The 20,993-nt window shown below is 34.5% G+C and overlaps 1 protein-coding gene across 4 annotated transcripts in view; it reads right to left on the bottom strand.

Annotated features, from left to right (window-relative positions):
- BRWD1 (bromodomain and WD repeat domain containing 1) overlaps nt 1–20,993 on the bottom strand; it is a 131,840-nt gene that overhangs the window by 20,154 nt on the left and 90,693 nt on the right. For all 4 annotated transcript variants that reach the window (XM_068547101.1, XM_068547099.1, XM_068547098.1 and 1 more), the window contains 11 exons: nt 20,306–20,388; nt 16,778–16,889; nt 15,893–15,954; nt 13,234–13,389; nt 12,886–13,006; nt 11,827–11,952; nt 10,267–10,339; nt 9,133–9,174; nt 7,177–7,323; nt 6,257–6,409; nt 150–316 (listed from right to left, as the gene is read on the bottom strand). In XM_068547101.1, the coding sequence (XP_068403202.1) occupies nt 150–316; nt 6,257–6,409; nt 7,177–7,323; nt 9,133–9,174; nt 10,267–10,339; nt 11,827–11,952; nt 12,886–13,006; nt 13,234–13,389; nt 15,893–15,954; nt 16,778–16,889; nt 20,306–20,388 (1,242 nt within the window). The remainder of the gene's footprint in view (nt 1–149; nt 317–6,256; nt 6,410–7,176; nt 7,324–9,132; nt 9,175–10,266; nt 10,340–11,826; nt 11,953–12,885; nt 13,007–13,233; nt 13,390–15,892; nt 15,955–16,777; nt 16,890–20,305; nt 20,389–20,993) is intronic.

Genomic DNA, 20,993 nt, shown 5'->3' on the forward strand with positions numbered 1-20,993 from the left:
AATGCTTTCAATCCATAAAAAACAATGACTATTCTTTTCTGAATATACTGTACTCTAAAATGATTAAGAATTTTTAGCTTAATAAAATCAAAGTATCACAACCTGAAATTTTTAAAAACTGCACACAAAGACTGCAATAACCAATTTACCTGATACTTTTGTTAGCCTGATTGACACGGTTACAATTTTGCCGTCTCTTGAACCTCTGGCTTCTTCGAAGTTTTTCACTGAATTTTTGACCAATCTTAAAATCAGAAGAGATTTTCTTCATTTTTTCTTCAAATAAGGCAGACAATCTCAACGTCATACTGTAAATCTGCAAGGACATGAAAGCAAAACTAGTACTATAAAATATCTTTTAAAATATTTTTACAAGTAAAATTATAGTCATTGAGGCTACCTGTAATCTATTATATCACTGTTATAGATAAATGACTGTTCCTTACTTTATTTCCCATCCCTTCCCTGCAAGGACAGTGGAAGTATCAAATATACACTTCTCCGATGAAAAGAAAGTAATTTTAAATCAATCAACCCTGGGGTTGTATCTAGGGTTTATGTCTGTATGTCAATGGTTCTCAACTGGTTTTTTCCACATCTACGTGTACAAATCCCCAAAATGCCTCCTTCTCCTAAAGTTAGATAGGAAGTTGGTTGGTTTTAAGGTTGCTATTTAGGCAGCAGAAAAGTAGTGTCTCCTTGGCAAGGGAACAAAATCACTTCTACGCTAGTCTCTACTTGAAATCTGACTGCCTCTGATGCCACGTAGATTATTATTGGGAAAAAAACGATTGCTTATATCCAAAAGAAGACATTATGCCCTATAACTTTATATAAGAAAGATTGTGTTCTAATAACTTTTATAATTAAATAACATCAAATCTTCAAAAGAACAGCAATGTGACGTTAAGTGCCACTATAAATAACTTTCCGGCACAGCTATGTATTCACAGGAAGTACCTTTACTCAGCCACAATCATTCCTGAAAAGTAAAAATCTAATATTCAAAAGCTAAATATCAATCATTCTGGTGCATGGTAGAGGAGGGTGAAGAGACTAACACTGGGGAACCTTTAAAAAGCATGTAAAATGTATGAATTTCCCATATTCATATATATATATATATATATATATATATACACACACACACACACACATACATATATACACACACATATACACACATACATAGACAGGTATCCCCACTTTCAAAAACACTACTTTCTGCCACTTCACTTTTACAAAAGACCTACTTTATTAGTACTTGTTTTCGCTAACTGAAAAAAAAATCCAAAGAAGATTTTCACTTTTATGAAAAAAGGTGAAAACAGAGTTCAGCATTTGTTTGCAGCAAGCTGTTACAGAGGTAGTGCATACCCCAAACAGCAAGAGTAGCACCGCCAAGCTCCTTCCCCAGCAACTACACTCAGCATCTCAGCATCAGGTCGCCACAGTTTTTTGTTTGTTGTTTGTTTTTGGTTTTTTTAGCAACGTCCCAACCAGAGAGATACATTTATTATGGTTGCTGAGCTTGCATTGACACGTTATCACCCGAAGTCCATCAAAACCATTAGGGTTCATTCTCGGTGTTGAATATTCTATGGGCTTTGACAAAAGTACAATGACAACAGATTTTCCCTTTCGGCACTTTGAATGTGTCATTCGACAGCCTTCTTTCTGGTAGGCAAAGTTCTGGCAGAGAAATCAGCTGATAGCTTTAAGGGGTATCCATTACGTTATGACTCTTTGTTTTTCTCTTGCTGTCTTTAGAATTCTCTCTTTATGCTTAGCTTTTACCATTTTCATTATGATGTGTCTTGGTGTACAGCTCTTTGTGACTCATTTTGTTTAGGCAGGTCGCCACAGTTTTGAACTGTATCTGTGAGCACCTGTGCCTTATCTTGATCTATTCTGTGCATCTGTTATCAAGATGTGTCCTAAGGTAGCTGGTTCTTCACCTAGAAATGGGGTACTTTCAAATACAGGAGGAAACCTATATACATATACATATAATAAGTATATGTGAAATCTGTAATCCCTCTTTATCTTTGAAGTGATCTTTAACAGTTATTTCCAGTATTTTGTATATATATTAAATTTATTCTTTTCCCTCGAACCTGAACTCTAGCATAAGTCACCAATTTTAACAAGAGTGATTTTTTTTCCTCAATCATATTAACTTTGAAAGCTCTGATAATCTTGAGTACCACCACTTTCATCTGAAAAATTCAATAATACGTTTGAATTAAAAATAAAATTGTTTAACAAAAATGAGTGCTAAAATTATTAGTTCCTCAACATGAAAAAGGGCATGTGTGAAAAACCCACAGTTATCATTATACACAGTGGTAAACGACTGAAAATCTTTCCCCCTTAGATCAGGAATGATACAAGGATGCCTGATTTCACCACTGTTATCCAACACTGTACTTTAAATTCTACCAGAGCAATTAAACAAGAAATAAAAATAATTCAAATTGGAAAGGTAGAAGTAAAACTATCTCTATTTGCAGATGAAATGATCCTATATATAGAAGCAATCAAAGATTCTACAAGAAAGCTATTAGTGCTAATAAATTAATCCAACAAAATTACAGAGTATGAGATCAACACTCAAGAATGTGCTGTTTCTATACACCAACAACGAACAAGCAAAAAAGGAAATTAAGAAAGCAACTGCATCTCAAATAGCATCTAAAACAATAAAATATGTGGGAATAAATTTAACCAAGGAGCGGCAAGACTCTCCACTGAAAATTACAGAACGTTGCTGGAAGAAATTAGACCTAAATAAATGGAAAGACATCTGGCATTAAGGGATAGAAAAACAGTAGTCAGGATGTCAGTACTGCCCAAAGGAATCTACACCTTCAATTCAATCCCTATCAAAACAGACATAGAAAAAGTCAATCCTCAAATTCATAATGAATTGCACCCCCTGAATTGCCGAAACAATCCTGAAAGAGAACAAAGTAAGAGGACTCAAATGTCCTTTATTGCCAAACTTACTACTAAAGCTACAGTAAACATAGTACTGACACAGAGACAGACACTCATATGTATAAGCCAATGGAACAGAACTGAGTTCAGAAATAAACCCATATATCTATGGCCAACTGATTTTCAAAAAGGGTGCCAGGCCATTTAATAGGGAAAGGATAGTCACTTCAACAGATGGTGCTGGGACAACTGGATTTCTACATGCAAAAGAATAAACTGGACCTCTACCTTACACCATATACAAATATTAACTCAAAATGGATCAATAGCTTAAATAAGAACTAAACATAAAACTCTGAGAAGAACACATGAGGTGAATCTTCATGACACTGAATTTGGCAATGGATTTTTTTAAACTATTTTGAACACTATTTCCAAACATTTGCCTCTATAAATTACTCCTTAATATACATGTTTTGTGCAAGCAGTCTTTTCCACAGTTAATATTGACTGTCTATAAAAAATAATTATTAAAATTAGAATTAATGGGTCAAATGGCACTTAAGCTTCTGACACATATTTTTCAAGTTGCTCCATAATAGTGTTGGGCATCTTACAGGCTGTGTGACCCTAAGTAGCAATGGGTTCTTAAACATGAAACCAAAAGCACAAGAAACCAAAGAAAAAAAAAATAGATTAATTGGACTTCATCAAAATTAAAAAGTTTTGTGCATCAAAGGACATTATCAAAAGTGAAAAGACAACCTACAGAGAAAATAACTGGAAAACATTCATCTGATTAGGACTTAATATCCAGAATATATTTAAAAATTCTTACAACTCAACAACAAAAGGACAAAAATCCAATTAAAAATTGGGCAAAGCACTTGAATAGATATTTTTCCAAAGAAAATATACAAGTGGTCAATAAGCGCATGAAAAGATACTCAACAGCATTAGTGTACTGACTATATTTTCTTATTTTCTGTATCCTTGATGCTCTGGCATTTGGAGCCTTTATCCTGGAGAGACTACCCCATCCCAGGGCTAGTTCCCAGAGATAGCAAGTGGCTTTTTTTTGCAGGTGTACCTCTGATACAGAAAACAATCAATCCAGAGATCAAATACCTAACAGTCTTCTTTATCAAACTCTCATACACCAAGCCAATATTCCCCCTACCCAAATCACCCCAGGGCCAGGAATCAGACATCTAGACACCACCCCTACAGATCAAAGCTCCAATTACTACAAACTAGCCAATCCTAGACTGTTTACCCTGCCCTGCCTTGCCATCCTGTGAAAACCCCAATCTAGGCTCTGCCATACTCTTCTTCCCTTCCCTCCCCTCCCCTCTGCCTACTCATCAACCTTGTATCACACACTTCTGTTTCTAGGGATCTGTGAGTATAAACTTCTTCCTTCATGACAATTCATGTCTGCATGTCTTACTGTATCTGATTAAAACAAATTCTAGATATAATTTTTTCATAAGTCATAACATAAATACAAATCAAAACTACAAGGAGATAACACTTCACATTCACTACGATGGCTACAATTTTTTTTTAAAACACAGAAAATAACAAATTTTGGCAAGTATGTGGAGAAACTAGAATCCTTGTACATTGCCAGTGGGAATACAAAATGGTGCAGCCATTATGGAATACAGTTTGGTGGTTCCTGAAAAAGCTGAACATAGAATTACTCTATGAACCAGAAATTCCACTCTTAGATATATACCCAAGAAAACTGAGGACAAGAACTCTTACAAATACTTGTATTCCCATTAATCACAATAACCAAAAAGTGTTAACACAACTCCATCAACACTTGTCCATCAAAAGATGAATGAACAAAATGTCATATACCCATACAATGAAATATTATTCAGCCAAAAAAAAAGGAATGAAGTTCCAATACAGGCCACATGGATGAACCTTTAAGATACTATGCTAAGTGAAAGATGCCAGACACAAAAGACAAATATTGTGTGGTTCAATTTGTATGAAATATCTAGAATAGGCAAATTCAGAGAGATACAAAGTAAATTAGAGTTACCAAGGGCTGAGGGAAGGGGAGAATGTGGAGTTACTTGCTTACTGGTGACAGAGTTGCTGTTTGGGATGATGGAAGAGTTCTGGAAATAGACAGCAGTGATGGCTGAGCAACACTGTGAATGTAATTAATGCCACTGAACTATATACTTAAAAATGGTTAAAATGATAAATTTTATGTTTTATATATATATATATATATATATATATGTAACCACAATTTTGAAAATTTGGTAATACACCAAAACCCACTAAATTGTGCACTTTAAATGCATGAGTTGTATGATGTATCCTCAAACATATATTTTAAACAAAAGGGAAAAAGAAATGAAATTTATTTTCTGTCTGCAAAGAAAGTCTCACAAATGGTGACTACTGACAATAACACAAGCTTGGAAAAATGTTAGACTTGTATGTTAAACTGATCCAATGAGCAATTTGGATACTGAATGCAATGAAAAGGTTCTCAGATTAAGAGAAGAATTCATAATGCAGGCAGAGTCTGATAATAAGTAACGAGGGAGAAGTGAAATTAAGACAAAATGGTTAATTAGCAGTGATAGTCACTGATGATAGAGAAAGTGCTGTAACATCAAGCAAGGGCTTTATTTTAAAGTCTTACTCTCAAATTATTGCTGTTTTTTTTTTTTTTTAAATTACCCAGCACACTGGCTACAAACGTTTATGATTATTCACTGAGAGTACGTGCACCCTTTTGTGTATTTATTATGTTTCAACAAGTTTTGAAAAGTTATCCAACATAGAACATTTGAACAAAAATTTAGGAATGTCCACTCTACTTGGGTTCTTAACTAATCAGATGGCCCATGTGTTTCTTCTTCAGATCCAAAATGTTATTAGTATGCCATCACTAGTCCACGCCCACTTCAGATTTTCCTTTTCTTACTTTTAATATTCTTCCAGCCTCTATCACTAAGTTCCCAATCCACTTTTCAAGATTCCCATATGTAAGAAAACAGATTTTTCTCACTCTATACATCAAATACAAATTTGTTCATTTTTCACTGGTGTCCTCACTCGCACCAATCCTCTTTTGCTTATGAAACTTTAGGGAAGCGGAACAGTGTCACAAGGAAATGTCTCCTAAGCAGATGCCTGGGCAGTGGCACTCTATGCTCAACAGTGGTCTTACTCTACTCACTGATCTTTTATGCTCCCACCTCTACCAAACACTAGAAAATTACCATCTACACAGATCACACATACTCTTTTTTTATATATAAACCACTTTTAAAATTACCTTTGATCTTTTATTTGGTGTATATGCTTTTGCATTGCTAAATATCAACCGGATGTCTTTGCAAAATTCCAAAGGGCTGTCATAATTTCCCGCTTCTAAAGTTTCCCTTACTGTTCCAAAATCCATTGGAGTATCTATAATATCTCGGTAATCCTAGGTTTTAAAAACAATTATTAGTTCAAAGATTCGATTCCTGTTTTTAGAAATGTTAAGTGCATCAAATCTCTAAAATATTCAAAATGACAGAAGAAAAAAAGGTTACAAGGATCTTAAGAATCATCAATAATTTTTAAAAAGACATCCAAATACATGGACAAGAAATATAACAAAATGATATACTTGGTAGCAAGATATGGAATTGTTTTTATTTCCTTCTTTATACCCTTCTATAATTTCTAAGGTTCCTACAGTAAATTTGTGCTTTCTAATCTTTTTTTTTTTTTTTTAAGGTCATTTTCCATTTCCCTATTAGAAAGTAAAGACAGACACTTTTAACCAATTCATAGTTTTCCTGGGGCTGGGCCTACTAATCCTCCAATTATATTATGTAACACTGGTTAACTAAGTCTTAACCCAAGTTACAAGGGTGTCTATTAATTCAAGAGAACTGTGTAAAACACTCTTCCACAGCTGAATTAGTGGTCAGAGACAAAGTTAACAGGAAGCCTAGTCATCTTACTTTTTGGTTGCTAGGGGCTTTTTTTTCTTTTTTTTTTTTTTTGGCCACGCCACGTGGCTTGCAGGATCTCAGTTCCCCGACCAGGGATTGAACCCGGGTCACGGCAATGAAAAACCCAGAATCCTAACCACTAGGCCACCAGGGAATTCTAGACACCTTACTTTTTAATTTGAATACCTCTACCCCAATCTCCTCTACACCAACAAGAAAAGCCTCAAACATTCAAATAATGACAACTTACTGGATATTCAACCAAATCAACAGGTTGTCTAAATGGTTCAGAATCTTCACATTGAAATATTAAGTTCACTAGTTCCTTACACTGTTTCTTCCAGTTGCTTTCAACATAACTGGTTGCTTTGATGCTCCTTGTTTTCCAATCATGAACCTAAAAATACATTCATAATATTAAAAGTTTTTTCAATCTTGGAAAAGTCACACTATGGTATGGTATAGTAGAATGGTAAGAATGCAATTGAGCTATTGTCTTCTGTATTATGTCATAATATGTCATTACATGATTTTCTATCTACTTGGGGAAAAAATCCACTTTTTTAAAAAACCCAATGTCACATCTGTTACTCTAAAAACATTTTCATTCCACCACTTATCTCCTAAGTTTAGAAAATGTTTTCACAGGATATGAAGTATCACACTGGATAATGTAGCAGGCAGAATAACGCTCCCAAAGATGTGTACATCTTAGTCCCAAGAACCTGTGACTATGGCAAAAGGGACTCTGCAGATATGACTAAAAGAGTAGATAGACTGTGAGATGGGGAGATAGTCCTGGATTATCAGGGTGGGCCCAATGTAATCACAAAGGTCCTCATACAAGGGAGGCGGAAGAGTCAGAGGCAGACTGGAAGATGCTATGCTGCTGACTTGAAGATGCAAGAAGGGGGCCATGAGGCTCCAGAAGCTGGAAAACGGAAGGAAATGAATTCTACCCTAGAGTTTCCAGAAAGGAACACAGCTATGCTGACACCTTGACTTTAGTCCAGTGAGACCCATGTCAAACTTCTAATCTACAGAACTACAAGATATTTTTATTGCTTAAGGCACTAGATTTATAATTTGCTACAGCAATCACGACAAATACTAAACAGATACTAAATACTTAGAAGTCTGTTTAGAAATTAAATTATATGAAAATGGTAATAATTCAAGTCTTAACTTTTCATTGTTATTTGAGGCAGCATATTATGAAAATTGATGTGATAAAAAGCTTAAATTTAAGCAGCATTTGAATGAAATATAAGATAACTCTATTAAGCATTTTCCAATTAATAAACTTTACTTTTAATTAACATATTACATTAGAGCTTCAAGAACTGCCGATGACACCACAATTTTAACTACGCAATATCCAAAGCTTATTTCCCACTTTGTTCTCCCTAACCTCCCAACAAATCCTCATTTTTAAAAAAGGTTCAGTCACGAAATCCTAGTTAATTTTCCCATTAAAAGGTCTCATCTTCTTTCCTTCCTCTCTACTGCAAGCCAACACTATTTTTTTTTTTTTTTCTTTTTTAATGGCCACGCCACTGTGTGCTTGTGGGATCTTAGTTCCCTGACCAGGGACTGAACCCGAGCCCTCGGCAGTGAAAGTGCGGAGTCCTAACCACTGGACCGCAAGGGAATTCCCAGCCAGCACTATTCTTGACTAAGTTTCCCACCTTTTCTCTGAGATTCTTGCAATGAACTCCTAACTTTAATACAAATCTATCTATTTTTAATCAAAACCTATCTGTTTTGGCTATGGTGTTGACTCTCTACTGTAAATTTAAAAGAAATCTTTGGTTTACAACATCACCATCATCTGCTCCCAACATAACAGCCAGACACAAGCACTTTGCTCACTCCAAAATTCAACCCCTACGCCAGTCAGGCCAGTGCTCTCAGTAGCCCACTGACGTGCCACACTTTCCTACTTTTTTGGCTTGAATCATAATAACCCTTACTTTTTGAGTGTCCTCTTCTTACTCTATCTCATTCTGAGGACACAGTCCAAATCCCAACCCTTCCGCTAAACCTTACCTAGCCATCCACCTTACAGTGGTTTCTCCCATTTCTCTTATAAAATATTCAATATCAGTATCAATGTAACTTTTCAAAGACAACACCTAAAATCTTACGTTGATTTTAAAACACAGAGTAAATAAACAACGAAGGTTAATCACACAGATTAACTTACTCTCCTTCTTCCAGAAGATGTTTTAGGAAGATCACTATCATCCTAGGAATAAAAATCAGAGCACTTTAAGTGTTAATATTTTCATTAGATATGCAATAATCTTAGCATATCAAAGACATTAGGTTTACGAGGGTTATAACTTGTTAACAAAATCTCAAAATACAGACTATCAGATGGTCTTTGTGGCACTCACCCTCCAAGAAACCAACCCTTATTCTTATTCTTAATAACCCTTTACATTCCCTAATGTAAACATGCACTAAATCCAAAATATAGCTATAAAAAGTTGCCTTGTGCATGTCCACAGAAGACATGCCCAAGGAGCTTTAAATTTGTGTTTTTACCTCTTCCATAAAACTCAGAAAGAGTCTCCCACAGATTCCTACATTTTGTACGCTACACATTTTCTTATTCCCTAAATCACATATTAGCATCCCCATTTTTATTCCAATGAAAATCAGTGAACTACAATAAGTTTGTGTAGAAACTGACACCACACTGTTTTTAAAAAATATCCCTCCTGCAACTCCATACAACCTGATTTTCTATGAAGTGAAATTACACAACATCAGTGATATCTGCCTTTACTTACACTTCGACACCATCTTGAGTGAAGGATTTTAGGGTACTTACAGCATGGAAAGTTCATTAATTTTTAATTACAATTAAATCCAACTCTCAGATACTGGTTTTTTTTTTTTTTTTTTTTTTTGGCTGTGCCACATGGCTTGTAGGATTTCAGTTCTCCAATCAGGGATTGAACCCAGGCCACGGCAGTGAAAGCACCGAGTCCTAACCACTGGACTGCCAGGGAATTCCCTCAGATGCTGATTTTACCAAAAACATATCCAAGGTAATACACCTTTCTCTATCTCAAATTTGGAAAGAGAACATATTCCACACCTAAGTTAATTCACTTAGACATAACTTGTTTATTTAATATCAATTATTGGCTATTACCTCATTGATGATCTAGATAATTTTAAAATGTAGTTTTATCAAGTGCCCTATTTTCATAGTCATTGGAATATAGCAAGAATTAATTTAGGTAACCAACGTTTTCTACTTCACTCTTCATTCTAAGTTATCATTTGCAATTAATAAAAATCATTATAAAATTGACAAACTTCATACCAAATCCCCGGCATTTTGCTCATCATTTTCAGAAGTGTTAGAAAGTTCTGAGATATTTGTACAGTCTTGACTCCTAAAAGACAATTTTTTAATTTAACAGTATGCAAATGTAGTCCCCAAACATTCAAACCACAGGTTAAGATACAAACAGTTCCCCAACTATGCAAACAGTTCCCCAACTATGCACACCTAATTTCAAGCAGTAGAATATCAGGTTTTTACTCTATCCTCTGTGGAAACAACTGACCATACTAGAACAATGAAAGTGAATTTTTTTTTCAATTTAAGTGTGTACAGAAATCAAGCTGGTAATCCAGAAATACTATATGTATAGCCTCAATTGGATGAATACATCATGAGTTTCTCTAAGTTATCACCACTAGTAATATTTGTACAGTAAGTACCAGGAAAATGGTTGATTTGAGATAAAAAAGAATAGAAGCAAAAAAGGAAGTAGAAACTAAAATAAATTCTGTCTTAACCTCACTGTAAACACAGCAGAAGAAAGAATCGTAAAATAGGGGTATCTAGACACAACGGAGATGAAAATGGGTATGTGACCTTCCTGAAGTAGAAAGAAGAAAATCTGGGAGGAGAGGCAATAAGTTTGAGTCCTCCAGACAGCGGACAGATTCAGCCCAGGAGAGTGAAACAGCTGGAATCAGTTATTCCCCAGTTTGTAGCCAGATACTGAAAATGATGTCAGAGTTTATAAATTATCTTCTCCAGTATATAATTCTTTCAAAGAATTTTTACAACTGGGGGAAAGGCATACAAGATCATATAGCAAAATCATTCATTTTAAAGGAAAGAGGCTGAGTAACGTGTGCAAAGTCACCCAGAAAGTTCACTAGAACAGATTAGGTTAGAACCTGGATCTCAATTTGCAGGTCAGTTTTCATCCTACTAGTCCAAATCGATTTCCAAATGCAAGAAAAGTGTGGAATATTCACAGGATACAATCCAAAACAGATTAAAACTCAATCTAATCATGAGAAAATATCAGACGAGCCAAATTAATTACACGCTACAAAATAAGTGTCCAGCACTCATAAAAAATGATGAAGTGATAAAAGAAAGGAAAGACTAGAGAACAGATTAAAAGAGACTAAGAAAACAAAACAGTGAATGCAGTGGGAATTCTGGATTGGATCCTGAAACAGAAAAAGACATTGATATAAAAACTGATGAAATCCAGATAAATTCTACAGTTTAGTCAGTAGTACTGTACCAAGGATAATTTCTTAACACTTCATAAGGACACCGCAGTTGTGTAAAATGTTAACCTAAGGGGAAAACAGGTGAAGGGTATATGTATACATAGGGCAACTCTCTGTAGTATAAATTTCAAAATTTAAAAAATAGAAAAAATTGAACTATTCAATTTCTCATTCCTTTACCTAAATTACAATCACAAAAGAAGAAATGTAAAGAAATGTCATTTAATGTAACACATTAAAAGGGTATAATTCAGAGAGCACAAATTAAGAACTGGGTAGTTTTAAGAGCACAATATGCAAAGTCACTTTTCCACAACATCTATAATATGAGGTCACTTACTTGATAAATTTCAAAAGCTGGTCAGTTATCTTCTTAGCTGATCTTGCAATTACACTCTCAGGTTCATTAAATGTTCTGGCATTATGTTCTATATATCTGACTTCCCACACTAATGCAGATAGCCTCCTTCAAAGTAAAAAATAGGCAATTTAGGGCTTAAAAAATGAAAAGACAGAAACCAAGTAAAAAAATCCAGCATGTTAAGCCAGCATGATGTATTAATTAAACCATAAGTGCAAAGTTATAATGAATAACTTTCTAATACTGTCAACTTGATCACAGTCATAAGCAATTATATTGGAAGCTGAACTGCAGAGAATATATATACATTTAAGGACTGAAAAGTCGTAAGAGATCACTTAATCACATCCAGAAAACCAAAAGAGCAACCCTCCCTTTTCACACTGCCTATAGGTATATTTGAAGCTATTGAGACTCAATGAAGAAAATGTGTTAAATACCATCAATTCTAAGAAAGTCAATCTGACTATAAACTCACAAACTGGTTTCTGAACGAATGCACTACAGAGGTAAATTAACATCAACAATGTGAACTCAAGAAGTCAGTTTTTTGTAAAGACAATTTCCCAAAGCAGCTGAATCATACAGAATACCATCACCTGCTTTAAAAAAAAAAAAAAAAAAAAAATCACTGAGAATGGGAAATTTTATAGTTTTCAAAGCTCTAGAAGCCAGAGATAAAAAGTTGATGACTCTGGGGATTTTATCTTTCAAAGGCCAAAGTCATTATTAACTAAATTTTATATTTAAATGGAGCAGCTTTTGCAAGAAAAACAGACTACTAAAGACTGAGGAATGAAACGTGGTACTTCTCCTTATCCAGGTTCTATCCACACCTACCCACAGGCATCTAACACACTGTCTTACACACAGGACCAAAAAATGACTATAACAAAAGAAGAGAATGAAACAGAAAATAATGTTAATCAGCCCCCACTCCACCACTGTCACAATCAGCCACCACTACCTCTGTTAACTCTACCTGGTTAAATGGCCAAATATCTTTCCAAATTTTTTTTAAAGTAGGTTTCTACTGACCTGTAAAATCGATTAACAAGTCTCATTCGAATTGTGTACAGATCAGTTGGATAGGCCACTACAGTACAGTACTTTGGATATGTACACAGATCAACTGGACCTGCAAAAGCTGCTGCTATATCTGTAATGGCAGAAGGAAGAATTTTCATCAAGAATTCATTACCTCTAAGTGATATTTCTCTACAAATCATTCATAAAACAGAGCTACAATTAGCACTACAGGCTTACCCAAAAAGTAATAAATACAAATTGTAATAAAGAACATAACCACAATTATGCTACTGTTTTAAAATACTTTTGTGGAAAAGAAATCTTGAACATGAAACTTGTCACTGTAAAAAAACTTACCAAGATTCAAAAGTTGATCTATACCACTAATAATTCGTTCACATTCTTCATCTCTCGATTTCTGACCCCATTCACTATCTTGGGGTTTGTAGAGCAATTTCTCTAGCTCATCTGAAGTGACAGAAATACTAGCTCCTAATTCTTCAGGTGGATCAACTATGATTCCATCAAAAAAGAAAAGAAAACAAAAAATCAAACCAAACTAAATATACACTATATTTAAATTCAGTTGTCCAAGTTCATATACAAGATACTAATCAAAGGAAAAATAAGTGACTTTATAGCAGAAAAACCTGGCAGACACCACCTAAATTAAATGATTAAAGTTAATATTCCCAGTAACAGGACAAACTGCTATCACGTGCCTCCTGATATGATGCACTGAGAAAGCCACAACATCACTTCTCTGACACTCTTGCCAAATATGCAAACTCTGGACTTAATCATGAGGAAACATCAGACAAACGCAAACTGAGAGAAATTCTACAAAGTAAGTGGCCAGTGCTCTTCAAAAGTGTCATGGTCATGAAAGATAATGGAAAGATTCAGGGATTCCAGACTAAAGGAGACTAAGAAGACATGGCAATGAAATCCAATGTGTGAAAGAACATTAAGACCATGTCAAAATTTGAAAAAGGTCTATAAGATTAGAATTGTATCAATGGTATTTCCTGATTTTGATAAATGCACTGTACTTGGGTTAAGATGTTAACATTTGAGAAAACTGGGTGTTCAGAAATTTTTCGTACTCTTTTTGTAATATTCTTAAGTTTGAAATTATTTCAAAATGAAATGTTTAAAAAGTGCAGTAAAAATTGATAATGGAAGAGTGTGCACATTTTTAAAAAGAACAAGAGGCAATGTAAATATTCAGAGAATAGTTTCTTGAAAACTATTTTTTAAAAAAGAAAAATGTCAACAGAAAGAAGACAAACGTATCAATCTAACAATCTGATAGGTAAAACGATATTTTAATATTTTAAATTATTATTTAAAATATTATTATTTTAATATACCTTTCCGAGACTGATAATGCAAATGAGCTTTTCTTCATATGCCTCCAAATTTATTTTTCTGCCTGTTCATGTCTTTTGACAACTCTTCTAAAGACTTATTGGCCTCATTAACATGTAAAATCTCTTTATGTCAGTGCTTTCATTGATTTGGTATCGTTTACAAAGTGGCAGCTATAACTAGCAGTTAAAAGCACTGGTTGGTGCCAGATGGCTTAGGCTAGAATCCAAACTCCTAACCTTTCTAGAGGTGTGTGACTTAGCTAAGTTACTGAAAACGCTCTGAGCCTGAGTTCCTTCATCTGTAAAATTAATAATAGAGCATCACCTCAGAGTAAGATTAAATTAATGGATACATATGAAGTTCTTAGCAGCAGAGTAAGACCTCAAAAAAATGTTGGTTTTCACTTATCTATATATGCTTTATGCAATGCAAAATGTCATTTCATATTGCTAAGTATTATTTGTTAAGATACTAAGCTCAAAAGAAAACTTAATAAAGGAGTCACTGGTGACTTTCAAGAGTGTAGTTATTTAAAACAAATTTTTTTGAAAAAAAACTCCTTAGTGGGAAGCAGCTGCATAGCACAGGGAGATCAGCTCGGTGCTTTGTGACCACCTAGAGGGGTGGCATAGGGAGGGTGGGAGGGAGACACAAGAGAGAGGAGATATGGGGATATATGTGTCTGTATAGCTGATTCACTTTGTTATACAGCAGAAACTAACACACCATTGTAAAGCAATTATACTCCAATAAAGATGTTAAAAAAAACAAAAAGAGAAAAAAAAAAAAACAACTCCTTATTTCCAAAGTAAAGTAAGGCAACAGTTGATGGAGATATGTCAGAGAATAAAACACGAAGGAAAAAGGGCTTGATCCTTAAGGCAGACACAAGAAGAAAACACAGAGCAAAGGTTTCATGTGTCAAAAATGGTGGATGTGAAAGGACACAAGTTCTTGCATGTTTTTATGTTGAATCAACACTAATATAAAAGAAAGCTTGATAGTGGAGAGATGGGAGGCAACAGATATGTAGGGTACCCCTTCAAAAAGTTTAACAAGAGTGAAGTAATTCAGTAGCAAAATGTTCAAGAAAACGAAATGAAAGCTGTGTTAAGGTACAAGACACAAATCCAAACTTGAATGGAGATAGGAAGGAGGAAACTAAAATTGATGGAGGGAATGAACTAAGTGTAAATACCAGGTCCAAGAGAAGTTCAAAGGAGTGGGACTGCAAGCACTGGAGAAGAGATGGCCTTTGGAACAGAGGCCTCTACCTCTCAGACAAGTTGAGGTAATGCGAAAGACAGACGCAAGCCAGGTTAGAGCTCTTCTCTGAAGAAAGAACAAGGGTAAAGGAATAAGGATGAGGAAAGGGAAATGGAGGCTATGTGAAGGAGATCAAGAAGAGACTAAAGCACAGTTACATGAGAAATGACAGTTGGTGACTAAGATACAGCGAGCAACAAGCTGGAAACAAGATAAGAATTAAGGAGCCAGATACACATAATTCTGTTCACTTGTTTTAGTAAAGCTCACAGTTACCATAATTTAAAAATGTTTCTCAAAGACCACAAATGTGCTCTATGTGCATTAGTAAGATAAAAACTTGAAAATATATTTTCATTGTTTAAAAATTACATACCATTATCAGGTATTGGTTCCATGTCCCAAGGGCTAAGTTTTTCAATTTCAGTATTGTCCCACCTGTTAAAACCAAAAAAAGTCTGGTTAGCCTTTCATAAAGACAATTGATAGCATGTAAAAAATAGATAACTAATGAGAACACTGTGTATAACACAGGGAGCTGTGGTGACCTACATGGGAAGGAAATCCAAAAAAGAGGGGATATATGTGTATGTATAGTTGATTCACTTTGCTGTACAGCAGAAACTAACACAACATTGTAAAGCAACTATACTCCAATAAAAAAAAAAAACAAAAAACAAAAAAACCCGTGGCTAATACTAGGTACCCACTACAAGAGTAAACAAAAAGATAGAAAATGCAAAAATTAACCTCACTGTAGCAGTAAGTTTAAATATTAACAGTATGGTTTTTTTCAAATAGATTATAACAAACAAGTATAAAAATGTATGGTGGATTCAAGGACAAAACCAGAAATCCTGTGCGGCCTGTACCCAGGGTAAGTGAAGAAAGACAGTGTGAAGGCCTTGAATGCCACACTTCAGAATGTGGACTTTGTTTCCACAGCCAATGGAAAGGCAGCACAGACTTTTTTTGAACAAGGGAAATGAAGTAACATGTGCTCCTGAACAATGATCCTGCAATATTGGGTTGAGGAAATATTAGGAGGCTACAAAAAAGGTCCCAGGGAAGCAAGTAGAACCTGTACCAAGGCGGGTACTAGTAACAGAGGCATTCTAGAGAGATGCTGCAAAGGTGAGACTGACGTGACTTAACAATGAACTCAATGGTGTTTTTTTTAACCTGAAACACGTCATTCATACCACAACCTGCCGCAATGAACAAATGTTTGTAGATGACTGCTTTTCATCTGCATACATACCTAACAATGTAACACTGGAAATGACTATCAGGGTACTGTGGCTGATACGGCTCTTGACTCAGCACCGTTCCAAACCACCAAGCATCGTCAATGATAGAACGAAACCTGTCACCTATAAGAGAGACGACCAAGTCTGAGACATCAATTTGCTAACATTAACATTTTTAACTTATAAAATACCTATGACACAGATAAAACAAATCAAATAATATTTTTATCTTAAACTTAGCCATTCTTCGCCACTTATCTGCAATCTTTAGTGATAAAACATACGTGAAAAAGACATAGTACTACACTCGGCAATTTACCAAAGGTATAAAACCATCGAATATAGTTGATGAGAACGGTTCATGACTAGGTTCCATTATTTAATGGATCCAAATGCCCACTCCAAAATAAGTTCTATTACAAAGAACAAAATTTAACAAAACTCAAAAATCTTTTACAACGATGTATACAAATCGATAAATATTTAATAAGCATATTAAATATACTTATGAAATATGTAACATTTCCTGAATAAAACAAGTTATAAACGTATGATCAGAAGTTAATCCATGATTCTTCTAAAGTTGCTGCTATGTATATATCTCCACATAAAACGGTGTTCTAATTCTTAAGATCTCATAATAAAAATCAGGTCTAAATGTACCCTTGAAAATACTTATTTATTATTTAAAAGAATTAAACATCCACATACCCCATTATCTCAGCATAATATAAAAGCAGGCAAGCAGACCTTAGGAGAGCTCCCTATACAAACCAAAGTAACTGGAAAGAATACTTCAACTGACTTCAGTGATTTTAGATTATACATACACATTTCTAAGTGTATTCTATAACTGTTAACAACTTCTAGAGAAAGAAACTGTATTCGATCTTTGTTTTACATATATTACAAAAGAAACACAGACTGCTATAATAACCCTATCTCCTCCTTCCCATCCATCCCATCGTTTTCAAAACAAAATCAATATAAAAAAAGTTACTTATCCTTCATTAATAATTCTTTGCTAGATTAACAATACTTTCTTCAAGAAAAGTTTTACAGAAATAGTATCAATCAAAATTAAAGCTACATATCACTCCCAAGAAAGAGAATATTCCCCACAAATAGTCTTGACTAAAGAAAGTCTGCTTTCAATAAATTCTGTAAAACTGAAAAAAATAGTAATATCACAACTATTGGAGCTACATGTTTTGAGGTTAATATATTTTCAAATTTATATAAACATGATCTTTATGTATATTTTACTTCAAAATCATTAGAAACCCATAAGCCCCTCATCCCACCACCCTTCTACCGTTAATAAAATTCTACTTTTGACAGTATTTCATTAATACAGATATTCCAAAACAACACTTCAACTTTAAAAAGAAGTCTTAATAAATTTTAACAACAAACCTTTTTAATGGAAGGAATATACTAAAATTTTGATGTAGCACCATGGTTTCTGTCCAATTCTATAAATAACCCAATTTAACAAATATCAATTATAATATTTGTTACAATAAGTATTACTGTAATAATAACAAATCCAGGGGCTTCATTTTGAGAAGCCTAATACAAAAATATATGGTTACTAAGGGAGCCAGTCTTTGACACCAAGAATTAGTTAGGTAATATTTTTCTTCCCTATTTATCTAACATTAGAATACTTTCAGTTGAGATAAAAATAGTTCTTTGGTGTAAGACTAAAAACTTTAAATTAAAAGGAGGCTTAAAAAATTCATTTTCTCATGGTAAAAATGGGCTTTTCTATTCCATTAAGATTTTTCAAATAAACCTATTTTGGCTAGTCAAAAGCAGGATAAACATCTGCTCAGTAAAAAGTTCTCACAAGCAACTTCCTATAATAACTGCTCAAACTTCAGGAGAAGAAGTAAGATTTTTATGGGGGAGCAAAAACAAATTAATTAGCATAGAAGATATGATACAATAATTTCACAACCTCAAAAATAAAACAAAACCCACCAAATTACAAGGGGTAGTCAGGAACCAATCTCTAGCATTTACTTGTAGAGAATCAAGGTTAAGAAATTTTTTTGAATGGGCATGTTGGTAGAACAAAATGAGAGCTTCTAATTTACACATCATGGGGGTTGAAAACCAGATTGGCTAGGAAACGATAAAGTTCTTTGGGACTTGGCTGTACAACATTAACTTCTACATATTCCAGCTGTCTGGCTTGTTTTTTGTTTTGTTCTGTTTCGTCTTTGGTGGCTAGATGTTTCTCTTCAAGAAAACTTTCCTTTACACCTCCAGTCCCCAAAATAACCCTGATTACTTGTGTGGACGTTACCATTAAGAACAGTCTACTAAAAAAAAAAAGTGCAACGGGAGGGGCCGCGATAGTGAGAGGCCCGCGCACCGCGATGAAGAGTGGCCCCCGCACCACGATGAAGAGTGGCCCCCGCTTGCCGCAACTAGAGAAAGCCCTCGCACAAAACGAAGACCCAACACAGCTATAAATAAATAAATAAATAAATAATAATAAATAAATAAATAAATAAATAAATAAATAAATAGAGTAGCTATTAATTTAAAAAAAAAAAAAGTCTACTAAGAGCAGCCACACTCTCTGATAAGATTTCGTTTCAAATAGGGACAACTCAGGGAATTTATTTACCTGTTTCTATTGCCTGCAGAAAAAGGCAGCAGGAATTAGGAAAATTAATGAGGTCTTAACATCATTTATGAATGTGTACACCAGCTGACACAGCCTAGGTAGAACTTAGTATTTCACTAAAATTGATAAAAGGAGAATGACTTTTCATTCTCCTAGGTGACTAAAGTCAAACTCAATACATGAGCTCCCCAGACAGCATTACATACTGGAAAGTAATACATATACACCTGTGAAATAACTATTACAGTTGCTGGCCTAATTACAGTCATCAATTATGTCCTAAGGAGATTAATAACCTACACAAGTCTAAGCAAGTGAGCCTACCAGCCTGCCTTAAACAGTCACCATGAAAACCACATTGAAACCACATTCAAAAAGCCACATTCAAAAGTTAGTGCCTACATTTAGGTGATTTTATTTTTTCTGTCGACCCATACAATTCATGGTTATAAAGCGTTAAGTTTTACACAAATTTTTTATTTTTTAAAGGAATGGTTACCTCAAGTCAACCTATTTAAGTCTGGGTTGATATGATTATCAAAGGTAAGATATTCTGGCATACCAGAACATTATTGCGTTATTTTTCAACTTTCTTATTGTTTTACATTACAGGTAATTTTGTGAATTATACCAGTGTCACATTAAAGATGGAAGTAATGCAGTGTGGACAAGTCTGAAAGGAAATAGAAGGTCTACTCTAGCCTATACTCCAGGAGTAAGAAATCATCCTTCCAAAATGTCACATACCATACCAAGCCCTAAGCAAAATATACTTAGCAGTCTTATATTTCTTTCCAGAATTTACATGTTTGCATCCACCATAATAAGCAGCACCACAACCAAAAAACTTAGAGCAATAAAATGAGAGATTCATTTCTCAGGGTAAGGACAGACTTACAAGACTGCCAGTTCCTCTGTCTCGCTTCATCGTAAAATTGACGCAGTACAAGAAAGTCAATAACATCTGGCATATCATGATATCTAAACAAAAATAAAAGACTGTTAAATTTCCTGCACAGCAGGTTATAGTCTAGAGCGGCAATGTCCAAAAGAAATACAATGGGAGCCACATATGTAATTTTTAATTTTTGACTAGCCTTATTAAAGTAAAAAGAAACCACTGAAATTAATTTTAATAGTGTATTTTATTTAACCCAATATATCCTAAATATTGTTTCACCACATAATCAATACAAAATAATGAGATATTTTACATTCTTTGCCTTCATACCAAGCCTTCAAAATCCAATGTGTACACTTAATCACACTCAATTCAAATTAGCAACAGTTCAAGTCCTCGGCAGCCACACGTGGCTAACAGCTACCATATTGGACAGCACAGGTTTAGCAAATTATTTATTCTAACATTTTCTCAAAACAAATGCAGAAGCAATTTCCACCATAGGCCAGAATTCTCTACACATTTAAGTGGCATGAAAAATGTATAAAACACGCTCCTGCCTAATTGCTGCTGCACTACCAGTATTTTTACTTCCAGTGGGTCCCATCTATCAGAACTTCAACTTACATCTTGGGCTGTCCACAGTGCTCTACTATTTACCCTGCAGCTGAATGCAAAGGACATG

This window comes from Eschrichtius robustus, chromosome 6 (assembly GCF_028021215.1).
Source record: "Eschrichtius robustus isolate mEscRob2 chromosome 6, mEscRob2.pri, whole genome shotgun sequence".
Taxonomy (NCBI): Eukaryota; Metazoa; Chordata; class Mammalia; order Artiodactyla; family Eschrichtiidae; genus Eschrichtius; species Eschrichtius robustus.